This window comes from Sodiomyces alcalophilus (assembly GCF_042370955.1).
Source record: "Sodiomyces alcalophilus JCM 7366 unplaced genomic scaffold ACRALscaffold_1, whole genome shotgun sequence".
NCBI lineage: Eukaryota > Fungi > Ascomycota > Sordariomycetes > Glomerellales > Plectosphaerellaceae > Sodiomyces > Sodiomyces alcalophilus.
The window spans coordinates 1,026,457-1,049,547 of NW_027263532.1; the positions used below are offsets into that span (position 1 = coordinate 1,026,457).

The 23,091-nt window shown below is 54.6% G+C and overlaps 10 protein-coding genes and 1 non-coding gene across 11 annotated transcripts; 6 read left to right on the plus strand and 5 right to left on the minus strand.

The window, feature by feature from the left end:
- Positions 1-1,266: 1,266 nt before the first annotated feature.
- On the plus strand, positions 1,267-2,835 carry ACRALDRAFT_2055989 (uncharacterized protein; the record flags this gene model as incomplete). The annotated part of the gene is made up of 4 exons (XM_071021755.1): positions 1,267-1,341; positions 1,399-1,590; positions 1,646-1,725; positions 1,782-2,835. The coding sequence occupies 4 exons, from the start codon at positions 1,267-1,269 to the stop codon at positions 2,833-2,835; spliced, it is 1,401 nt and encodes a 466-aa protein (XP_070878645.1).
- A 1,312-nt stretch (positions 2,836-4,147) lies between these two features.
- Positions 4,148-7,341, plus strand: ACRALDRAFT_1079333 (uncharacterized protein). The gene is made up of 2 exons (XM_071018893.1): positions 4,148-6,199; positions 6,282-7,341. Exons 1-2 carry the CDS (start codon positions 4,415-4,417, stop codon positions 6,714-6,716), a joined length of 2,220 nt encoding a protein of 739 aa, XP_070878646.1. The 5' UTR covers positions 4,148-4,414; the 3' UTR covers positions 6,717-7,341.
- A 523-nt stretch (positions 7,342-7,864) lies between these two features.
- ACRALDRAFT_2023779 (uncharacterized protein) lies at positions 7,865-9,234 on the plus strand (the record flags this gene model as incomplete). The annotated part of the gene is made up of 3 exons (XM_071020160.1): positions 7,865-7,886; positions 8,126-8,353; positions 8,480-9,234. 3 exons carry the CDS (start codon positions 7,865-7,867, stop codon positions 9,232-9,234), a joined length of 1,005 nt encoding a protein of 334 aa, XP_070878647.1.
- A 250-nt stretch (positions 9,235-9,484) lies between these two features.
- On the minus strand, positions 9,485-11,042 carry ACRALDRAFT_2095849 (uncharacterized protein; the record flags this gene model as incomplete). The annotated part of the gene is made up of 2 exons (XM_071022747.1): positions 9,485-10,831; positions 10,917-11,042. 2 exons carry the CDS (start codon positions 11,040-11,042, stop codon positions 9,485-9,487), a joined length of 1,473 nt encoding a protein of 490 aa, XP_070878648.1.
- A 223-nt stretch (positions 11,043-11,265) lies between these two features.
- Positions 11,266-12,637, minus strand: ACRALDRAFT_206275 (uncharacterized protein; the record flags this gene model as incomplete). The annotated part of the gene is made up of 5 exons (XM_071022002.1): positions 11,266-11,330; positions 11,375-11,394; positions 11,468-11,510; positions 11,548-11,691; positions 11,719-12,637. 5 exons carry the CDS (start codon positions 12,635-12,637, stop codon positions 11,266-11,268), a joined length of 1,191 nt encoding a protein of 396 aa, XP_070878649.1.
- Positions 12,638-12,665: 28 nt separating this feature from the next.
- Positions 12,666-13,953, plus strand: ACRALDRAFT_1091444 (uncharacterized protein; the record flags this gene model as incomplete). The annotated part of the gene is made up of 2 exons (XM_071019569.1): positions 12,666-13,907; positions 13,942-13,953. 2 exons carry the CDS (start codon positions 12,666-12,668, stop codon positions 13,951-13,953), a joined length of 1,254 nt encoding a protein of 417 aa, XP_070878650.1.
- ACRALDRAFT_1074155 (uncharacterized protein) lies at positions 13,746-15,021 on the minus strand. The gene is made up of 3 exons (XM_071018206.1): positions 14,637-15,021; positions 14,240-14,558; positions 13,746-14,177 (listed from the first exon to the last, which is right to left on the minus strand). Exons 1-3 carry the CDS (start codon positions 14,755-14,757, stop codon positions 14,012-14,014), a joined length of 606 nt encoding a protein of 201 aa, XP_070878651.1. The 5' UTR covers positions 14,758-15,021; the 3' UTR covers positions 13,746-14,011.
- A 141-nt stretch (positions 15,022-15,162) lies between these two features.
- On the plus strand, positions 15,163-16,545 carry ACRALDRAFT_1091442 (uncharacterized protein; the record flags this gene model as incomplete). Its single annotated transcript, XM_071019568.1, has 4 exons — positions 15,163-15,403; positions 15,463-16,388; positions 16,422-16,434; positions 16,491-16,545. The coding sequence occupies exons 1-4, from the start codon at positions 15,222-15,224 to the stop codon at positions 16,543-16,545; spliced, it is 1,176 nt and encodes a 391-aa protein (XP_070878652.1). The 5' UTR covers positions 15,163-15,221.
- On the minus strand, positions 15,912-17,849 carry ACRALDRAFT_1079330 (uncharacterized protein). The gene is made up of 3 exons (XM_071018892.1): positions 17,589-17,849; positions 17,130-17,460; positions 15,912-17,038 (listed from the first exon to the last, which is right to left on the minus strand). Exons 1-3 carry the CDS (start codon positions 17,716-17,718, stop codon positions 16,582-16,584), a joined length of 918 nt encoding a protein of 305 aa, XP_070878653.1. The 5' UTR covers positions 17,719-17,849; the 3' UTR covers positions 15,912-16,581.
- Positions 17,850-18,057: 208 nt separating this feature from the next.
- On the plus strand, positions 18,058-18,129 carry ACRALDRAFT_t2. The gene has a single exon. It is a non-coding gene; the product is annotated as a tRNA-Ala (tRNA).
- A 3,928-nt stretch (positions 18,130-22,057) lies between these two features.
- On the minus strand, positions 22,058-22,641 carry ACRALDRAFT_2038456 (uncharacterized protein; the record flags this gene model as incomplete). The annotated part of the gene is made up of 2 exons (XM_071020884.1): positions 22,058-22,418; positions 22,526-22,641. The coding sequence occupies 2 exons, from the start codon at positions 22,639-22,641 to the stop codon at positions 22,058-22,060; spliced, it is 477 nt and encodes a 158-aa protein (XP_070878654.1).
- Between the last annotated feature and the right edge of the window lie 450 nt (positions 22,642-23,091).

The window sequence follows — 23,091 nt, forward strand, 5'->3', positions numbered from 1 at the left end:
CAAGACTGGGAACCCCGGTCAGCCTATTTGACAAGGAAATTCCTAGCATGGTCGCTATTATCGTTGTACCATAGGTACAACTGCCTGTCTCACCAACCCAAGAAGAATCCCACCTTTTGTCGGCAGTACCTGTAGCGTAGAATATAGGTACCAGTGGTCGCACTAACAACCCCCCACTTAAGCCACGAGGTTCAAGACGACTATCCCTCTAGAATCTTTTACACACGCATAACCCTCGTCTCTCTCCGATCCATATCGTTGTATTTCAACTAGTCACCTTCCCTCTTTCCTTCACCCCGTCTTTGTCTATATCTCTGTGTGGTGTGTATGTGGATGTGTATCTTGCCAACTCTTCTCTTTTCATTCCCTACATTTACCTACCTACATATGCACAAGTCCTCTATCACCTGGATCAACTGGCCCGTCTGTCGTCAATAACCATCCACCACTTATCAATAACGCACTGATGTCTAACTGACCAGAGCGCCTCGTGTCATTATCATCAAATATTGTCTCTTTTCCGACCCACCTCTCCTTTCGTCGCCTGGGACGAAAACGACTACTTAGTTTCGACACGGACGATCCAAGCTTGCCATATCCCATTCCATTCACTTATAACTGTCCTTACTCAGCGATACGATCTTCACCTTGGAATATTCCACAAGACGTGGTTCGGATATACTGTTTTCTTGCCCTCGACGACGAAGGAGGGAGCCGACGACCAAGGCAGCGGACAATCGACAACAAACTCGGATCTTTTCTGTTTGGAATTCCCCGGATATGTTTGTTGACGCTGGCCGTCAAGATTCTTTAATCTAGGCCGTCATTGTCTTCAACGCACCGAGCCTTGGTGATCTATTAAGCTACACCGTAGCCCACGCCCCGGGATTTCTGGACACTACTTGGACTCCTAGCTCAACCTCCGCCTTTCGAAACACACGACCGCGACAGGCTAAGCAACTCTTGCCACACAAATTACCGTTCCTTTTCCTTGGGTGAACAGCAGCCAGGAGGAAAGATTCGCCTGGAGAGAGCCTACATTGAGAAACTACGTCGAGGCTGCACTGGGCCTGCACTCGTTTGACCCGACTATCGTTACACGGCCCGGTGGTACCAGCCCATCTCTATCACTGAGCTGAGCCTGGTTTATTGGCTGCACGACCAAGCCAAGTGCGGCTTCTCTGCGACTGTCTGTGTGACGTCTACGCCACTGCACCGAATCTGAGATCATTCGTCCCGTTGCCCATCCGAAGCGGAACCAAAAATATGGAACTCATGGAACTTGTGGATCATGAGCCTACGGCTCGTCCCTTTCAATGCGACTGGCACTCGTGCAACAAAGTAGGACCCGTCCAACAAAGGAAAAATCAGACCTTATACTGACTTCATCCTGTGTAGAGTTTCAATCGCAAGTCGGACTTGCAGAGGCATTACCGTATCCACACAAATGAAAGACCGTACGCATGCTCCACGCCAGGCTGCGGCAAAAGCTTCATCCAACGAAGCGCCTTGACGGTTCATATCCGTACCCATACCGGGGAAAAGCCTCATCAATGCCAGCATGTAGGCTGCGGTAAACGCTTCTCTGACGTGAGTGGCCCGTTGTCATGCGACTTCCGTCGCAGCCGCCGCTGACCCATGCCAGTCATCTAGTCTTGCCCGTCATCGTCGTATCCATACCGGCAAACGCCCCTACAAATGTAGTCACGAAGGCTGTTTGAAAAGGTTCGCCCCTGTCCACGATTTCCCGGTTTGACACAACCGCTAACTTGCGTTCAAAGCTTCTGTCGCAAAACAACCATGGTCAAGCACCAAAGGCGATCCCACCAGCGAGGCTTCCACCCCAGCGAAATCGATGACTGTACATCCGACTCGGACACTGGCGAATCTCCCTCCACGCCTAAACATCCTGGTATACAATGGTCTCCCCAAGAGGTCATGTCTATGCAGCACGGTCACACCCTGCATCGAGCCGCATCATTCGCCGAATTTGGCCAACAAATGAACTACCCCATGCAGCCTCAGGAACAGCCATTCACTCACCGACATAGCATTGCGTCTGGCAACCCCCACGAATATCACGCCCAAGCAGTCTCAGAACACCAACCGCCACACACGAACGTGCATATACTCCATCGGACCGTGAATATGTCGCAACATTCCTACTACGTGACTGAACACAGCAATCCCGGGGTGGCAACGATGAACGCGAATACGATGCCTCACCAATACCCCGTCCAAAGACACCCTGATCGGCCCATGCTCGAGATCCCTTACACGGGTCCCAACATGAACCAGTCCATCCATAATAGCCCGAGAAATTTCTCGGCGGCTTCGGCCCGCAGCTCTTCCACGCATGAGGGTTTCTATGCTCAGCAGCCCACGCAGACGACTTCCTTCTCATTGAATAGTGCCGGCTCTGGCGGTGCAGATGACCAGCAACATTCACATCAGGGGCTTTCCCCGCAACACCCGCAGTCAAGTGTGATCCATTACCCACAGCAGCCGACCCAACAGCCATCGAGCCAGCAGTCAGTCAACACCTCATCCCAGACGGCCCAAACCCACGCACCTGCGCCCCAGGCACAATCTGTACAACAGGTCCCGCCGCATGTCCAGCAAGTCCAGCATGTTTCTCAAGCATACCCCTCCCCGCCTCATCAACCGCAGGCCGAAGACTACTGGCAAAGTGTTCCATACCAAACACCAGTAGAGGTGACAACCATCGGCTCGCTTCCGGCGTTCGGGTCCGGCACCTACGATATCTGGGGTCCCAAGATAGAGTTCGAAGATGCCTCGATGCCGCTCCCGAGTGCTCGGATCGCGGCTCTTTGACGACCAGGCCGGTCTTTCTTGCCGGTGTACTCGCTGTCACTTTGCCTATGGCACATAATTTCTCGATTTTGTTTTGCAAGCTGCTTTTTTTCTGGGTAGGCTTGCGTGTACAACTGTGTACAACTGGCGCTATTTACGTCGGTCGGAGTCTTGATTCCTTCTGTTCATCATTTTGCGTTCAAATACCCATGGGGAAGTAAACACGCGGGCTTACAGGAACGGCATGCTGGCAGGGCGGCGCATTCGTTGCACTTCACGTTAAACAAGGGCGCTTTATTAATCTTCCGAGATACCAGGCAGGAGATACTGGGTGATGGCGAACATCGATCCAAGAAGCAGTCCTTGATCTTGCACTGGTTTGCTTTCCGCGACACAACGTCGATCTACCCCCCTTTTCTCCCTTATATTTTCTTCCTCGAATTCTCAAATTTTCCTTGTCTCATTTTCGAGGTCAGGTATTTGGTTGTTTTGCACAGCATGGATTGTGGCGTTGCAATATTGGATCATTTGTTTCATACTGCATTACTCTTTTTCTCTAGCAGTGGCGGTTGTCATAATACCTACCGTTATTCACAGCGGTTTTGAAGAGGAGGGATGAGGGATGTTGGGTACACGATGTCAGCTAATACCTTGAACGGCCATGATGTGACGAGATGCAGCAAGGAATACCCGGGAGCATGGGCGCAGGAGAAGCAGCCGTGGGTGTTTTAAAAGGAAAAGCCTAGACTATGGCGGGACTCTTGACGATTCACTGAAGGGAGGTAAATATAATACGATGGATGAGAATCAGACCGCCATTCGACTGTGTCCTTGAGTGCTGCGATAATTTGTGTCCCAGGTCGTTCGTTCATTCGGTGCCCTAGGCGGTGGGCAGTCTTACCATTACCACCCTCTGTTTTGACTGCTTCCGAAGGTAGCTTCAGACTATCGCCGACTCTGGCGTAGTGATGAAGGGAAGGAAGTGCTGGACGCCCAACTCTCTTGGCCAACAACTGTCCAGCCGTTGTCGTTTGTCGTTTGTACGCGTTGGTACAACCCACTGTATATTCGTACTTAGTAATAATATAAAAGTGTCTCGAAGTTTCGCGAATCCACTGTGGAACGAAGTGAGAGGTATAGGTTATTGGCTGTCGATAACGATGGTGGGGCCTGAATGGGTACCTTGGTATTTTCGGTCCGGAGACACATTCAGCCGAACAATAGTGCTGGACTGGACTGATTAGGATCTCTGATTGGTCAAATGGTGTGAATGAATGGGGCCGTGACATGAATGCAACGCTCTTTTTCTCTGCCGGATTTTCTAGCCACGCCACCCCAGACAACGACATAGTTGGCGTTCATCATCTCGCAATCAACGCCGGGTGTGGTTTTGCCTCAACCACAAACCATCCCAACACCACATTCGACCAGAATATCAAACATGAAGGATTCCCGGTAGATATGATACTCACCTACACGCAACGATACTGACATCCTTCTTTTGTATCTACGCCAATTCGGGCTCAGGCTGGCCAGTCCGCCTCTTTCCCTCGACCGTCTCACGAGAGTCTGAATTAGCCACACCGACAAACGCGCGGCCATGGCTCTGCGACCCACGGCTGCGCTCGCACTGGGTGCAGCCAGTTCCGTTTCTCGAAGACCTTTGATGTCTCCACCGACGATGCGGCTTATGTTCAAGCTGGCAACGGCGTCCTACATGCGAGTCACACCAAGACCGACAACACAATCCCTAGGGTTACTACTTCACACTCGTTCTTTCGGTTCAAGCGGAATTTCGCGAAATCTCCTCGCTAGCAGGGAGGCCGCGGCGAACCGAAACCCGAACAGCGCCACGGCCCAGAATGCATTCTACCAGATACTTCTCAAAGCGAACATGCCTGCCATCATCATTGAACGTCACCAGTCCGGCAGATTCGCCTCCAACGAAGCTGCTGATGACGCCTACCGCCGAGCCTTGATGATGCAGCACCAGGTGGCTGGTGGGAACGGGGAAGTGGCGACCCATTTCTCGGGGCAGCACCAGCCGGATACGACGAACGCGTCGCCGGGTAACCTGTCTCAGGCCCAGCTGCAAGCTGTGGGACAAGCCATCGCCGCACGGTCTCGAGACGCGAACATTGCCGTGGCTCGGGGATCCGGTGTTGGGTCCAAGGATGGGCCGCTGCACGTCGTGGTCGACGAATCTGTTGGCGGCATCGTCTTCCGTTGGGTCAAGTTTCTCCTCTGGTTCTGCTTTTTCACCTATCTCAGCTTGGTCGTCGTCTCGTTCCTTATTGAGGGCCTCAACCTATTCAAGCGTCCAGGCGGCAAAACCGACTCGGAAGTCAGGGCGGAAAGCCAGACGACCAAGTTTGCGGATGTCCACGGTGCTACCGAGGCGAAGGATGAGCTCCAAGAACTGGTCGAGTTCCTCCGCAATCCCGGAAAATTCTCTACTCTCGGTGGCAAGCTTCCCAAGGGTATTCTCCTGGTCGGTCCCCCAGGAACTGGCAAGACCCTCCTCGCCCGTGCCGTCGCTGGCGAAGCCGGTGTGCCTTTCTTCTACATGTCGGGTAGCGAGTTCGACGAGGTGTACGTCGGCGTGGGTGCCAAGCGAGTGCGGGATCTCTTCGCCGCCGCCAAGGGCAAGTCGCCGTCCATTATCTTCATCGACGAACTGGACGCCATCGGCGGCCGACGCAACGCCAGGGACGCAGCCTATGTGAAACAGACGCTTAACCAGCTCCTAACCGAGCTCGACGGGTTCGAACAAAACAGCGGAGTCATCATCATCGCGGCGACCAACTTCCCGGAACTCCTGGACAAGGCCCTGACGCGTCCTGGCCGATTCGACCGCCATGTCACGGTGCCGTTGCCCGACGTTCGGGGACGAATCGATATCCTGAAACACCACGCCAAGAAGATCAAGGCGGCTTCGGAGGTCAACTTTGAGGCCATCGCGGCCAGCACGCCCGGTCTCTCCGGAGCTGAACTGGAAAACATTGTCAACCAAGCCGCCGTCCGAGCCAGCAGACTGAAGGAGACGGCTGTGACAATGCGTGACTTTGAATGGGCAAAGGACAAGGTCATCATGGGCGCCGAACGGAAAACTGTGATCGGCGAGAAGGAGAAGGAGATGACGGCTTACCACGAGGCCGGCCACGCTCTTGTCTCGTTCTTCAACGTGCACAGTCCCAACAAGTTGTACAAGGTCACCATCCTGCCCCGTGGCAGCACCCTTGGCCACACGGCACATCTTCCGGAAATGGACAAGTACTCGTACACCACGCAGGATCTGAGATCGCTGATCGAGACGGCCCTGGGCGGCAAACTGGCTGAGGAGATTGTTTACGGCACAGACAAAGTCACTACTGGTGTCTCCAGCGTAAGTTCTATGTCATTTTTGTTTGTTCGTTTCACTCGTTCCAGCGAGAGCTTCGGCTGACCAGGATTCACTTTGATGGCAGGACCTCCAAAATGCGACCAACATTGCCTTCCAAATGGTGGCGCAATACGGCATGTCGGCCAAGCTCGGTCCGGTTGAATACGGCAGGCGGTACAAGCAACTCAGCTCGGAAACCAGAGCACTGATTGAGTCGGAGGTACAGCGGACCATTCACGAGGCGCAGGAAAATGTGCGGGAGCTTTTGACGTCGAAGCGCACAGAACTCGACCTCCTAGCCAAGGCTCTGGTGGAGTACGAGACGCTCGACGTGACGGAGGTGGAGAAGGTGATTCGGGGCGAGGCGCTGGCGAACCGGACACCGGTGCCTAAGGGTCCGCTTGTGGTGCCGTCTAAGCCTGGGCTTATGCAGGCCCCCGGGATGCCGCCTCTGGGACCTGATGACGGTGCTTCCGAGCCGCCCCCGTCTCCTCCACCGGCAGTGCCTCCGCCGAACTAATGGGTGAGAGTATTTTGATGGGCAGTCTTGAGGACACCATCGCCTGATCCAGGGAGCTGGCGAAGCAGTGCGGTTGGCAACTTTCCAACACTTGTTACCGCCACCTTTCGGGGATATTACGACGGCCAGGAGCAGTCATAGTCGGGAAAATAGCTTGTGTATCTGTTTTCCCCTACCCCAAGGCCACGGGTCCGTCCGGTCACGGCATCTATCTCTCGTTGGGCCGTCGTCTTAACAGAAACAACCCCTCTCCGCTTATGAAGGTGTCGGGTAGGGCCTAGCTGTGGCAATAAGAAGGTCCATCTACCCCTGGAGGACGTGTCGAGAACAGACATGGTCTGTTCATAAGGTCGACGTGTAACTTCAGATGAACGTTTAGGAGCAATTACTACTTTGTATAGGGAGAAATGGAGGCACCCCTCTAAGACGCGAAGAACCGCTCAGCCCGTGGCGGGGGTGGTTCGGCAGAAGATAAGAGGGGACCGAGAAAGAAAAGACAGAAGCGATGCATGCTCTGACTGCGAGTGTAGTATTAACTCCTTACCTAGTTTTCGTTTGTGTACTCTTATAATTGAGATGGGCGAACAATGCCTAGCGAAGCCGACTTCTCTCCTCGTCGTTCTCCAGGGTCCAGTCTGTCAACCTAACCCACGTACTACTCCTAGGCCAGGCCAAGCCTCCATCGCAAGCTAATAAGAGCACTGAAGTCCATCGTTCTAACCCATGCCGACTAATCGCCGAGCCTACGTGGGGTATGTATGGATGACGTCGGTACGTCGGTACATGACGGGGAATATTCCCGGCTATCGTGACCACGAAACGTACCCCCACCTTCCATGGCAGTTTCCCATCGTCCGCCGTCTCTCCTTCCCCCTCCTCAATGAGCATTTCTCACCTGAACCCCTCCAAACCGTAAGGAACAGACAGGATTGGCCAGTAACTAGGTAGGTAAACTAGGAGTGCCTTCAGACCTAGGTACTTCCATCTACGTATTCTTATATAGGTACCCGAGCAACTTCACGCGTTTTCTCGTTCCCATCTCATTCCTCGACTCGTTGTTTCTGGACGCAAGTTGCTGGAAGCTTCTCCTTCCCTTAGTACTTGGTACTCTTCTCTCGGTTCAGACGAGGCTGTTGTAATAAGCCAAAATGACCAGGGTTCTACTCACAGGTTAGCCTTATCTCCCACCTTGGATCTCGATACTTTGCTCCAGCTGTCCCGTCTCCTGCGTCCCAATATCGAAGATGCTCGTGCGCATGCTGACGCATCCCCATTACAATCAACAGGTGGCTCAGGCTTCATTGCCGGCAAGTCAACTTCTTCCCAGTCTCAGAGGATAGGCTCCTGGGAGCGACAAGGACGCGTCCTCACGACTCACGACCCCTTGACCATCAACTAACATCGACCAGCCCACATCTTGGAGCAGTTGCTCGAAGCCGGCCACCAAGTTGTTACAACAGTACGGTCCGAAGAGAAGGCGCAGAAGATCCGTGAAGCCCACAATGATCTCGGCCGTGACGTTCTCGACGTCGTGATCGTACCAGACATCGCCCGCGAAGACGCCTTTGACGAAGTAGTCAAGACTCCTGGCCTGGAGGCCGTCTTGCATACTGCTTCACCTTTCCATTACAAGTGGAGTACGTCCCCTCCTTTTCGTCCCTGACTTGTCTTTTCCCCAGCAACCCCATGCATCCTGGGCATTGGACCTGGCAGGCAGGCCTCCTCATGAACCTACTTCCAACGCTGATAAACCAACCTTCCAGCCGACCCTCTCACGGAAGTCGTCAACCCGGCTGTCATCGGCACGACCGGCATCCTGAAGGCTCTGCACCGCTCGGCCCCAGGCGTCAAGCGCGTCGTCATCACCTCCTCCTTCGCCGCCATCCTAGACGAAACCCGCCTCGAGGACCCCGCCATGGTCTTTTCCGAGCGCACCTGGAACCCGGTCACCATAGACGACATCCATCGCTCCAAGCCCACCGCCTACCGCGCCTCCAAGACCCTCGCCGAGCGCGCCGCCTGGGACTTTGTCGCCTCCAACAAGCCCTCCTTCGACCTCGTCACCATCTGCCCGCCCCTGGTCCTCGGTCCCGTGGTCCACCACCTCGCCAGCCTTGATGCCATCAACACCTCCAACGAACGCGTCGTCCAGATGGTCCGCGGCGACTGGAAATCCGCTATCCCCGAGACGGGTCCCCCTTTCCTCTGGATCGACGTCCGCGACGCCGCCCGCGCCCATCTCCGTGCCCTCGACCGTCCTGAGGCTGGCGGTCGCCGTCTCTTTGCCACCGCCGGCCGCTTCTGTAACGCTGAAATCGCAAAGGCCGCCCGCGATAACGTCCCCGAGCTGAAGGACCGCCTGCCATCGGCCCAAGTCACTGGCGGCGAGTATCCCCCGGCGGACAAATTCTTTGGTTATGACTGCTCGGAAACAAACGCCATCTTGGGTATTGACTGGATTTCCTTGGAAAAGAGCGTCGTAGATTTGATCACGGATATCAGGTCGTTCGGTGTTTAGATAAAGTAGACGTATATTATAGAGAAGAGGGGAAGGGGAGACGAATGATGCACCAGCCATCTCAGGCGAAATCTGGAGGGAGGACGCAATAAATTCCTTCTTTTCTTGTTAACCGCAAACCAAAGGCGGTCGCATGTTCCTACTAAAGAATTTGGATTATCATTCAAAGATTTGTCTCGAGACAGAGCCTTGTCTACCGTCATCCCGTCGTGCACGCATTGCCCATACCCCTAGCTGCCCACTCCGGCCGCTACCTCTGAGTAGCGTCATCCGTCTTCTTGCCGTCGACCTGCTCGTCCGTCGTCTTCTCTTCCGTGTTCTTCTCTTCCGTTTTCTTCTCTTCCGTCGTCTCCTCCTTCGCGTCCGCCTCATACCCTTCCACTTTCATGTCTAGAAGTCCCAGATCCTCCTCTTCTTCCTCCGTCCGCTGGTAATACTCCCTGGTGATTTTCGGGTCAGGCGCTGGCGGGTCGACGAGTGACTGCACGTAGCTGCTGGCAAGCGGATCGGTGAGGATCACCGTAAACGGCCGCTCGCCAGCGATGGCAGAGTCCAGCCCGTCAAAGAACTCTGTCCACCGAGCCTTCTCCTCCGGGATGAGAGAGTCTCCGCCCTGACCCGCACTGCCGTCCGCCTCGAAAATCTGCGTGTGCAGGTCATTGCGCACCTGGGTCAAGAGGCCCTCAATGGTGGTGAAGCGGCCCCCGAGCGTGCCCGGGTTGACCGACAGACCGATCTCCGGGCACTCGAGTCGGCAGCTCTCCGACTTGAGAATATCGCGCGACAGGTCCGCGGAACTATCCACCGTGACGGTGGTCTTTTCGCCCTTTTCGGGAATCTCGCCGCCCGTCTTGACGTCGTTAGAACGGTAGCCGCAGAGGTGACACACGGTGGACATGAGGACGACCTGCTTGAAGTGCGGAATGTCGACCATCTTCATGTGCGTCGTACAGGCCTTCATGCATCCTGGGCAGCTCGCAGGGAAGCTGTAGACCTCGTTGGGAATGATGTTTCCCTCGGCGTCGTGAGCCGGCTGGACGTCCAGACGTACGCCGTCGTTGCTGTCGGCAGACAAGCCCAGAGCCTCATTTTGGGCTGGCGTGCGCAGATATTCGTGCTTCTCCCACTTGCCTACTCCGTCTTTCAGGTCGGGGGTGATGAAGGAATTGCCGGCCGGGTCGTCGACGGTGACTCGGAAAGGGAAGGCGTCACCAGCCAACATAGCCTTGCCCTTATCAATGACCGCAGAAATCTTCTCGTGTACTTCGGGCGCGTCATCTTTCCGGGCTTCTTGGCCAAATTGGAGGTCTTCGACGATGTTTGTCAGCAAGCCTTCGACGTTGGTGAGCTGGCCCTTGCCGGGAGGGACCTCGATATCGAGTTCGATGAACTTGACTGTAGCAGTATCCGACTTGATGACCTGACGGGCAAAGTCGGGCATGGCAGTCAAGCGTAGCTCGTAGTGGGTTCCCTTGGGCTGAATGGTGCCGGCGGGTTGCACCTGGTTATTGCGGTAGCCGCAATGTTCGCACGCGAAGGACATGATGATAACCTCGCGGAAGTAAGGGATAGACGTGAGAAGTAGCCGGGTGACGCCCTATAGTGTGCGAATGGAGTCAGCGATCAACGACGTGCGAGAGAGACACAGCTAAACATGAGCATGCATTCCATCCAATACGTACATTCTTTTCGCAATTCATGCAGAGAGACTCGATTTCCTCGACAGGCTGAGCTTCTTCATTCGACGGTTCGACCTTCTGGCCGATGGTCTCGAAGAACTCATTGGCCGTCGTCTTTTCGGTCTCCATTTTTGACGCGGATAAGACTGTCAAGGAGATTGTATAGGTAGTATATTCTGCGGTGATCTCGATGTTCTATGCCGCCGAAGGTTCTTTGTGTTGAATGTAGAAGATCGCCAGAGTTGGTCGACAGAGCAGATTGCGATGGCGGGGTGGTGTCATAAGATATAACGGCGGGGTACAGGATTGGTCATGTTTTTTTTTTCTTCCATGGAGGGGCAATAATGGGGTTCTAGTAGATGATCGCGAGGGGTTCGGTCATGACAGATCCACAAGTACCATCGAAGCAGAGGGTACCTGCCACACACACCTCGAAGAAGCTCGAATGCGGCGTTAGCAACTCCAGGTACCTCGGTTTATGCTATGTAAGGTGCAAATCCACCCCGATTTAAGCTCGAATAAGGTAGATAGCATGGTCGTAGATTAGTCGATACCTTCTCAGAGGTAGAACGGAGGTACCGAAATCAACCAAGGTACCTCAACGTGGGTGGTCACCGCCGGCCGCTTCCAGAACGTTCCCAGAGGACCTGGTTGGATTTGGTCACAGAGAGAGATAACAAGAAAGTTGTTGGTAATGCGACGCGGTAATTGATATGTATCCGTGCAAATATGCAGGCGTATCGGACGTGGCAGGGAAAATTGAATGGATACTTTTTGCCTTATTTTTTCATGAAACTTGCGAGACTCAGATTGCGAGAAGTCGAGCTTTGTGCTTGATTCAGCAAAGCCTGGAGCCCGGCTTTCCTCTGCTTAGCCCGTTTCTTGCTGCTGGCATTGGCCTTCGTCGCTGTCGCTGCCGTAGCTCCCGCCGTTGGCGTGGAGTATTTAGATCCAGCCTCTGCTCGCGCCGCTACTGACGAAGCAGGAGTAAATTTTTCCATGGGCTTTTTCCCAGTGACTGCCTGACTTGCCGCGGTCTGCTTACTCTCGACCACGTCGGCAGCCTTGCTTTTGTTTTGGCCTCTGGCCCGGATACTGTGCCTAACACCCCTGGCAAGTTTAGGAACGAAAAGGGTGGTGTCACGATGACAGTTGCCGCATTGTATTACTTGGCGCATTCGTCTCTTCTCTTCCGAGGTTCGCGTAGCGGTGGCTGTGCGGCGCTTTGCCTGAAGAGCATGCCTCTTCTTCTGTTTGCGAAAGGCCTTCGTCGCCTCGATGGTCAAAGTGGTCCCTTGGCCCGGTACCATGATGTGGCCACAGCATCCACATACGTGAAGTCGTTGATACTCGGTTCGCTCAACCCCGTGGGCAAACATGACCTCATTGCGACGACTCATCAAGTAGGCCGATGTTTCGGGTGCCGACCCCCGGAGTAGATGAGCTGCATCGCTCAAATAAGCGAGATGTGTGGGTAATAATGAGTCCATTTCCAGTGTGGAACGAGAAGTCGGTCTGGGTCCTCCTCTCTTAAATGTCAACATATATGCAAAAGAAGTTTGAGATGATGCCAATAGTCCTAGCGTTAGTGAAGGATTATCTTGTTGAACTCGGTGTACATGGCTGGCCCCACTCCTCGGTGTGGACTCCACTTCGGTCAGAAGCCTTGACCGAAAGCCATCGTATCGTATCGGCCAACGAAGAAGCGAAGAAACGTAATCCATCATATAAAAGCCAGGTATCTCCTTGGGTATGACGACAGTCACAAAAAGTCGAGATCGGCCGCCAAAGCCCAAGGCTGAAAATCCGGTCATTCTGGCCATCAAGAAGTGGCTTGCAACAGTTCCCGTTGAGGTCGAGACCGACGGGACCTTGGGGGGTCCTGATGCACTCCTCGCCCAAGCACCTAAACGGTTCTCTGTGTATGCGCCCCTGGTCTTACTTCCCACCGGCAGTTTTCACTCTCCCCAATGGCGTGCTCTCCTCTCCCATCCCCAGCTCGACGAGCATTATTACCGTCGTCTCTGGGAGGCCATACTGAAGGAGCTATCCCGAACTCACCCTCACTCGGGGGCGTTGACTCACCTTGCCATTAACGAAGGGATACCACTACGGTGCCCCGCCCAGGATCCGCTCTTGGACGACAGGGTCGCTCGCGAAGTTGACCGGACCGATAATGTCCTCCGATCTCCCAAGGGGCTGAGAATGCTATATGGTGATTTCGGCCCGGCTCAGGCATCGTCCAATCCGTCCGACGAGGATTTTGATCGGGCCCTGTGGGTCTCGACCAAGCAAAATGGAATTTTCCAGACGTGGGCGCCCCGATGGACAATGTTCAGCCGGGGAAACACCAAAGAGAAGGCCCGCCTCCTCAACTACCACAACGACGACGCCTGGCCGCACCGGTCAGACGTTGCTCTTGGGTCCGAGGGCCAGTGGGCAGTGGACTTGTACGCGGGGATTGGCTACTTCACCTTCTCATATGCGAAGCTTCGGCTGCGCGTCCTTTGTTGGGAACTCAATCCCTGGAGTGTCGAGGCCCTGCGCCGCGGCGGCAAGGCTAATGGGTGGGAAGTGAAGGTTTGGAAGGGGGACGACTTGCTCCGTCCTTCGGCCGAGCTGGTAGCGGGCGACGAGAGAATCATCGTGTTCCTGGAAGACAACCGGGAAGCCGTCCGCAGACTACAGGAGATCAGAGCATCGGGACTGAAACTCGATGTCATGCACGTCAATGCCGGATTTCTTCCCACCAGTGAGGCGACGTGGCGCCCTGCATGGGACATGACCGCCCTCGGAGGGGAAGTCAGTTGGCTGCATCTCCATGAGAACGTCGGCTTCAGTGATCTGGGACGGAGACGCGACGAGATACAAAAACTGTTTGACGAGTGGGCAGTCTTGGAGAAGAAGGGAACTGGAAGGTCACGCCATGCCAAAGTGGAACACATTGAACTGGTCAAGACGTATGCACCCGACGTGTGGCACTGCGTCTTTGACGTATGTATTAGAAGTCTATATGCAGAATGTCCAGATTCGTGAATAACCCTATCCTTCATCATATATCGTTACCTGGAAAATCCCCATCACGTTCCTGGCTGCTATCACCACCTTCTCCTGAATTTATGCGGAATGTTTGCATCCACAATGGCCACCTTCGCCATATTCGCAATACGCTCTGCTTCCCGTTCCATCTCCTCGTGCTTTTTGAAATGCTCAATGTCTTCGGGGTGCGTAAGGTCCTCGAGCTTGGTATTTTCGTCATGGTACCTGTCGTCATGCGACGGTTAGCGGCTCGCACCACCATCATGTGGCAAGCTGGTCAAACTTACTTCTCCCAATGGTGTATCTCGTATTCATACTCGTCGTCGCCGTGATGGCCGGGCCCCGTGCCCATGTCGGGCAGGGTCTCGCCAGCTTCGATGTAGTCGTCCCATTCGGCCCGGCTGACGAGACCGTCTCCGTCGCTGTCTATGAGCTCGATGACTTCGCGCCCAATCCGGAGTTTCTTATCTTGGGGCATATCTTTGTTCGAGTCGTCCATCAGGCCGTAGGTACGCATAACCTCATCGATTTGCCATGAGCCATCGCTATTGTAATCGTGCAGCGCAAAGAACGACTTCGCGTCCCAGTCCGCGATGTGATGTTCCTCTAGAATCAGACAGAGATTAGCACACGAAATAAAGAACAGGAGTAGAGAGATGCCAAGTGCGACAGTGGATTTCGTACCGGCCATGTGTCTGGTCATCCAATTCGCATCGTCGGCTACGGTTGGTGACTGGCCGACGTAACTGCCATGGGCAACCACATGCCGTGCGACGGCGAGGCTTAAAAGCACGAGGAACGACATTTGGCGGGTGAAGTAGATGGTAGATGATGAAAAGATTTCGCTCTACTTGGTACCTCAGCCGAAAAGCCGCCACCTCGGAAGATGATAAGAGAATAGAAGTTCACCGAACTTCAACAACGCGCGAAGTAGGTATTCGTAACTACAACGACGTAGGTACACGTGTTGTGTTGTATGAGGCAATTGGGAGACACGGCAATTGGACACGCCTGCAGTCGGATCGTCGTCCACCGATCCCGTTGTTTCTGGGGCCGCCCAGGATCAGGGGGTTACTTGTACATAGGGGGGTTCAGGGGGTTTATAGGGGGCTCAGGGAGTTCACAATCCCGACCCACCACCCAATTACAGCATGTTGTAATTAATTACAGCACGATTAGACGTCGACCTCTTGTAACTCCCCAGGTCAATCAGCGACAAAACGCCGGAAATCTCGACTCCCATCACCATTCCATCCGACTGTGGCCATCATGAGTCGATCAATCGAGCCGATTCTCTTATCGCTGATCCCTACACACAGCTCGGCCCTGCCTCCTCCTCTTGTTGAGTTGGCTGGCTCATTACTCGCTCAGTCTAGACACCGCGCCAGCACGCTCAAGACAGAAGAGGAAGTTGCACGGCTTTATGCTTGCTGCCATATTGCCTGTGAAAGGTATGCGACCCTGCCGACTGTACATGGTTGTGTGGCCCACTGATGAATGTCGACCGCAGACTCAAAATCTCCCTAAATCTCCCTCCGATCGAACCACGTCCTCCCATCCCCCCACGCATCTACAAGCGTCTGTACGCGCACCTTGACAATATTTTACCGGCCACCGGAGGCCCGCGCACGCCAGGAAGGAATGGCACACCTCGCTCCAAGTTACGCGACACGCGAGACTCCGGCCGTCCTCTCCCCTCCCGACCAACGCCAGGGAAGGACCAGTCTCTCGCCCCGTTCCGGTCCGGACTCGACACACCGACGAAATCGACCGGCAGAGCTGTCCCACTAACCCACCAGTCTGGCCTCCACCCGTGGCTCCAACCCACCATCCGTTTCATGTGCCGAGAGACGGGCTACGTCCGATTCGCCCCCAACATATTGGCCGGAGTGGAGTCTATTGTCGCCCCCGGCGGCCGGAGGACTCGCGACGAGTGGGTGCTGAGCAACCTGAGTGTGCTGTGCGGAGCGATATACTTCTTCGTTACGCAGCAGGTGCTGAAAATACGGACCGGACAGGAGATCAACCGCGAGACCTATGTGCCCGCACGCAATGAAGTACTGAACCTGATGGCCAAGGCAAGGGAGCAGCTGCCGAACGGCGAAGATACGTGGGAGGGTTGGCAGGCGCCCAAATCTAAGGACTTTGATGCGGCCACACAGGAAATCACCACCCGTGGGTGGCTCGAGGGCGACTGGTTTAGGTGTCTTGGCGAGGTCATCGCCGCAGCAGACCGCAGCGGTGACAATCAGAGGAAGGAGAAACAGCGCGGGGTTAGTTCTCAGGGGGGAGGAGACGTTCCCGCTGTCAAAGTGACAGTACGCCGAGCAGACACCATGTTCCAGGACAGATACGACTTTCTGAGCGAGAAGAAGCGGGTAGAATACCGCATATGGGAGGAAGGCATCACTAGCCGGATTCGGCAATTGGAAAGGGGTGTCCCTAGTGCAATGGATGTAGATACCTGAGACTGGTCCGCACCGTGAAACCCATATTCCCGTGTGGGCAGGTTTTCCACGGCTTGTGGTGCATTCGCAGGATTGAACAACATGGTGACAAGGGCCGGAGGAAGGCTCTTTGGCGAGAAGGGTGAAAAGAAGACGGGAACAACTTGACATCAGCTACCTAGCTAGCCCAGCTTCCCGGGGACATACGGATGACCTGCGCTGAGCCCGCCGTCGACGGCCCACGCCTGTCCGTTTACATAACTGCTCTCGTCGCTAGCCAGGAACAGTGCCACCCGCGCAATCTCGTCGGCGTGGCCTCCTCTCTTGGTGGGGTTGAGCTGCCCGATCCTCTTTTCTGTGCCACGCGCCCGCGCGGCCTCGTACACGTTGGCAGTCATGCCCGTTTCGATGAGCCCCGGACAGATGGCGTTCACGCGGATGCCTGTGCCCGCGAGCTGGTACGACATGGTCTGGGCGAGGGAGATGACGGCGGCTTTTGAGGCAGAGTAGGGCGTGGTCCCTGCGTTGGAACGGATGCCGGCTACCGAAGCCGTGGCGATGATACTGCCCTGGGACACCGGCTTGTCCTTGGAGGTCTGGCGCATGGCAGGTGTCGCGTGTTTGGCGGCCAGAAAGACACTAACGAAAAGAGGCGCAACGATTATCAGACGACCTGCACTATATGTTCCGACATACGAACAGTTTTCCGAAAGGGACATGGAGCGCCTACCTCAGGACGTTCGTCCGCAGGTTCTGCATGAAGTCCTTCTCGGAAATATCAGTGAAGAGCGCCAGGGCCCCTGTAATGCCCGCATTGGCAAAAAAGACGTCAAGCCGTCCGTAGGTCTGAATGGCGTGCGCGACTACATCCTTGACAGCTGCCTCATCGGCAGCATCAAACTGCCTCAGGTGTATCTGGACGTCGGGGAACGAGGCGTTGATCTCACGCTTATGAGTCTCCAGATGGCCGCCGTCCATATCGCAGAGATAGAGTGCCTTCGCACCGTTCTCGGCCAGTTGGTGAGCAGTTGCGCGGCCGATGCCCAAGGGCGAGTTGGCACCTACACGGGAAAGTGAGCAGGAGAACTACGAGGACGAGGAGGGGCTGAAACACGGCGCATCAACAAGGGACGATTCGGATTTAAAGGGCGTATGAGCTGATAACATAGAAAAAGGGGCATAGCCGCACCGGTGACAATTATGACCTTATCCTGAACTCGCGGCCCATTGGAGCTCCCGGCGACCTTCACAATGGCGGGAATACCATGGTCGAGTTGCTTCCCAAGGGCCTCGATTCTTTGCTTGGCTTTATCGGCCATGATGTGACGTGTGTATCGTGGGCCTTTACTGTATTTCGTAGGCTCGTTTCCTCAGTCGCTTGTTCATTTAGATGCAAGAAATCATGACTAGGAAGAAAACCATCCCGTCTTGACCATGTTGTCGGCCTTTGGGAACGGTAGACTGAGGCACGATCGCCATTACATGCTGAAGCCAGTCAGATTAATAATAAGCCGAGGTACGACAGGGATTATCATATAACTCCGAGTGTACGGAGTACTTCGTACACATCATAGGTACCGTTACAATATGCGAGTCATGCCCCGATACAGCGAGAATTAATTTATTATACTAAGAGTGACACTTATGCAACAATCAACGGGCGATTGGTTTAGTGGTATAACGTCTGCTTAGCATGCTGAAGGTCCCGCGTTCGATTCGCGGATCGTCCACATTTCTTTTTTTATCCATAATTCTCTCCGTTATTTTTTTCTCGTTTCCTTTTTGAGGACCCCGATGCCCCTTCATCACTGTCACTAGGACGGAAAAAACGACGAATAACCGAAAACCGTTTGTTGCTGCGTACATATACGACTGGTCAAAACAGTATCCTAGGCGCTTTCAGTCATGTGTTGCATTTCGGGCATGAACGTCACTTTCTGCCAATACCAATAGGCGGGAGTCGGCGCTGCCCTGCTGAGGCAGCAAACGCACATCGAGTCGACTCAACTCTGTCCAGAGGGCAACGAAAACGGGGATCCATCCCGTTTGTCCTTCGTTGCCGTGGAGAGAAGATGACCATTGAGCACTGATCTCCAGGCAAGAGGCCACTGTTTGGCTGTCCCGAATCGTTGGCACCAACGCGCCGATGAAGGCGAATTCCACTGATTCAGCAAATTCTTACAAGGTTTCAGAGGAACAAGATCATCACCGTATTCGAATACGAGGGAACGCCTCATTGGCTGCAACATGTCGGCATATCATCCAACTCGAGAAGCCACACGAGAATGAGTCTATATTTCTGTGCGCACACCGTGTATCGCTCCATAGAGTGACAGGACGTTATGAAAAAGGCAGGGTCTACGAGGCCGTTAGCTCACGAGTGCTGTCCATCGCCCTGACGATGTTGAAGGTCTATCCTCTCTCTCTCTCTCTCTCTCTCTCTCTCTCTCTCTCTCTCTCTCTCTCTCTCTCTCTCTCTCTCTCTCTCTCTCTCTCTCTCTCTCTCTCTCTCTCTCTCTCTCTCTCTCTCTCCGCTTGTGCTAATGACCTCGCCTGTCGTTTGGGTGGAAATCTCAACGAGAAAGCCCTCCATGACTGGCCTAGAGCGCAGGAGTAAGGGCCTGGTGGTCACGAGTGACACGGGTATGCACATTGCGATCTCCACTGCATCGGCGGGTGCTATTGTTAGGAGATGACCGCTACTCGGCCGTCCCTTCGCGGACCGGCATCTCGTTTCCCCGTGCTCACACTCTGCAATTGCAGCTTCCGTCCACTTATCGATCCCATATCTGCCGGTATATGCTCCTCCTTCGGTGCGGCGGTGAAGCTCGTAAGTTATTCTGTTGTCAAATGCGATGCAGTCTGCCTTCTCTACCTTGCCGACCCATCGTAGAGGCAAGTCGGATGCTTAATCCTCGCGAATGCTTGTCATGAGTGGACCCTCCCGGTTGAATGTCTTAGACAGGAGGCGGACGTACGACATAATAAGCCCGGGTCTCTCTCTTATCCTCCTGGGCCTAGCCTAAACGAGCTGAGAGGAAACAAGCAAAAATGATCGACGGAAGGGTCAAGAAGACCTCGACTCTTGGGTGGATGCGAAATACCGGCACCCGAATCTCACAGAACCCATTGTGGCTCTTCGCCTATCGCGCAAAGTCATTGGACAGGAGTGGCATCGCCTGTTGGGTGTTCCACTTCATCATACAATGTAGTATTTCCGTCATCCAAGCTGTGTTTGGATACAATCCCCGCTGCTACAATCGCTGCGACACGTCTCATGATTTGCTTGAATAGGGCAGGGCAGGGGAAGCGCGGCTTATAGCCTGTTCGTGGATCCTGTGTCGGCAATCCAGAATGCCCTGCTCACCGTGGGACCCGCGTGTCCATCCAATCTCTTCGCTTCTAGTTGGTTTGCTCTTGTTTCCGGGTCAATGGTTTCGTATGCTGCCCTTCCCAGAGGAAGCCCATGTAGGCAGAGTTCACGCGAAAATAGGGCCGCTTGTGTCACACTTCTTGATCAGTACAACAACAGCCAAAGCAAGTCTAGACGTATTGACTCAGCCACAAACTTGCATACGAGACAATTTAAGATTCTTCGTCTCGTTTCCCGCCCATCGCGGAGCACTGGATCGTGGGTCTTGTATCAGCTCTACGGACGACTGGGGCTCCAAAGCAACAACAAACCTTATGGCTCGGTCAGCCTAGCCTACCTCACCTTATTAGGCTATATGATCTGGCGCTTTTGGCTGGTTTTGAGGTCATGAAGTGTTGTTCTTCGAAAAAGATGGCCCTTTGATGTAATCTGCAGCTACGACGGCACGACGGAAATCCGCATAGTTTGGGCTGGCTACAATCTCTCAGATGAGTGTTGGACATATCTCCATCGCACTCCCTTTGTCCTGCATGCTCAACCGGCTGCCGACATATCTCAACTTCTCAAGTTTCCCTCGAGCTTCGCAACTTTGTTCCCACACAAGGCATATGTCCGGTTCGGCGACACACATCACTGTGTAACGGTTTGCACAACGCCTAGTGGCCGGCGGCCTTTTGTGTACGCCGGTCGCCTTTCCACGATGCCGACCCCTGGCCGAGATGGAAGAATTCCACAAGTCGCAATGCCGTGCGCTGAGACCGCCTAGACCAGATACCAGATGCCGCAGAAAAATGATTTTGACTGACGTCAAAGTAATGATTGTGTCATTGTGTCCAGGTGTCTGTCTCAAAACGGCTGGGGGACATTGCATTGTCAATTGCCCGTTTCCCTTGCATGTCCGGTACTTCGACCACAGTTTGCCTCACAGTAATAGCAGACAGTTGCTTCTCTTCTGCTCAGTCGTCGCCCCTCATCCTTGGATCGGCATTCGCATCTGTACGATTTGCTCACAAAGCCACCATCTTAGTCGATATTTTCCCCTCCGTCGCGTGCAACTGAGTGCGTTCGATTTTTGACCGATTCGATAGACTCCGGGTGGTCCTCCTCGAGTAAGGACATCCTTCAACATGCGCCCCCGGGGAGAAGAAGAAGGGACGAGGGAGGAGGACACATGTATCGAGGCTTCAGGGGCAGCCGGGGTGGCTTGGGATTCCATCCCCAGCCATGTTCCAAACGCACCAGAGTGCGTGGAGGAGTGTGAGACGCAGTTCCTCCGAAGACTCGTTCCAACATACGAAAACGACCTCGTTCCGACCTGCGAGAGACTCACGGAAGAGAATTCAACAGATAAGGACCCATCTCTGTGGGAGCTCTACTGCTGCAATTCCGTAATCTGCGGTGTTTTGATCAGCAACGCAAGCGAAGAGTTTTGTCACTCTCGTAAGTGGTCAGAATACTGCTCCATAACACGCATGCCGACTCACCATACAAATGGCGTGTTCTGACATTCGCCGCAGCCAGTGCTAGAAGTATCATCGATCGTTGCTATAAGTAAGCACGCCTTGACCTCATGCGTCGGGCGGCGAGAAAATACTGACTTTATCCCACCCCAGCCTAGGGTTTCGATCTATCCAGGACCCCGGCCTCCCTCCTCCAACCTACATCTGTCCAGCGGATGCGACATCGCATACGCAAGATGGAATGCCCTGTCAGAAGCGAGAGTCAAGCTCCAACAGCCCCGTCGAGATAGCAAACTTGCCTACCGGAACCAGGGAGACGCGGGCGCCGTCCGCACTCCACACGCCTACATCTGTATTAAGCGATTCCGAAGCAGTAGCCAACGCCAACCAAGGAGGCGACGAGAAAGCGCGCAACGAAGGTTCAACTGGACTCTCAGCCGGAGACAAGGCCGCCATCGCTGTCTGCTCTGTGCTTGGGCTAGTAGCCATCCTTGGGCTCCTTCTTTGGTGTTTTCATCGTAAGCCGTATAAAAATTATGGATATCTGCGAAACGTTAGACGCCGCTTCAAGCTGCACGGTGCCCAGCCCGCGGGCTCACCCGTATCAGTTCTCCTCCCAACCGGTACAGCCAGACAGCCTGCAACGCCCTTAACTCCGCCGCCTCGACTTGGAGACCGTAAGCTATTGCCGACAATTCTCGTATCGAGCCGATCCGAGAGCGAGGACGAGTCTATGTCGACACCAGGGAGATCATACCCGTCTACGCCAAGAGGGACCTATTCGTCCCGGTCGTCTCTCAGCGTGTCCAAGTCTGATGGGACCTTCTACAAAGGCAGACAGTTGTCCAGGGTCCATGAGGCTCGGTTACCCAGCCTTATCAACCAGATGGCGGTAGCGGGGAAGACAGCCAGTTTGAGTAGCTCTGCCAGTAATCGCACTACGACGACGTTGACGACATCCACGACCGCCAACTCGGCCGCGCCGGCGCCCGCTGTAAAGTCTCTTGCGCCGACGCCGCCAGTATCTCCACGACGGCCGCGTCGACCACACGAGGCGCCCCTTGAGATTCCAGACCTTGTACGTCCGGGGGCTGATCGCGGCCATGGACCGGGACCACCCCCGAACCGCGCACTCCCCCCAGCACCGCCTTTGGCCTCCGCCTCGGCCTCCGCTGTTAGCCTAGCACTGGCGCACAGTCAGAATCAGCATCAGCCGCAGCCTTTGGCCAAAGATCACGGAGAAGCCAGCCACGCCATGGGAATTGGAAATCGCAACCCAACTCAGGGACTCACACTCCAACAGGAATCTCGGGACTTTCGCGAGCATACGGAGCGGTACGGACGCGAGTCGCGTGGAAGTTGGGGAAGCTGGGGTGGTAGCGGCGGGGGTGCACCCGGGGTTGTGTCATTGTCGCCTCAAAAGGCGATGGGAGGCGGCGGCGGAGCAAGCATCAACAGTCCCGTGCTAGAGGAAGCTGATTTGGAGAGGATGGGCGGCCGCTATCGGGGAATTTGACAAGATTCAATGAACGCTGCTGTCCTAATACGAAGGCTCACGACAGCGCGACAAAAGGAGGTCATCCAAGTTCGCCTTCCATAACGAGAGCGAGGGTAGTTTTGGACGACTGTTGGTATGAAGCATGGCGTCTTGCAGGTAGCGAAAAGTTTTGTGCTTCCGGCAGGGATAGCAAACGAGGCGAACAGAGCCGAAAAGGTGGGATTATGGTTATTAGGGAGGACGGGGAATGGCAATGTTCGCAGTCCGTTCCAGAGGTTTGTCTTCTAGACGGTCAGTATTCATTCTCGCACGAGGAACATCAGCGCGATATACAAAGGGTACACGGTGTTGGTGGTTCGAG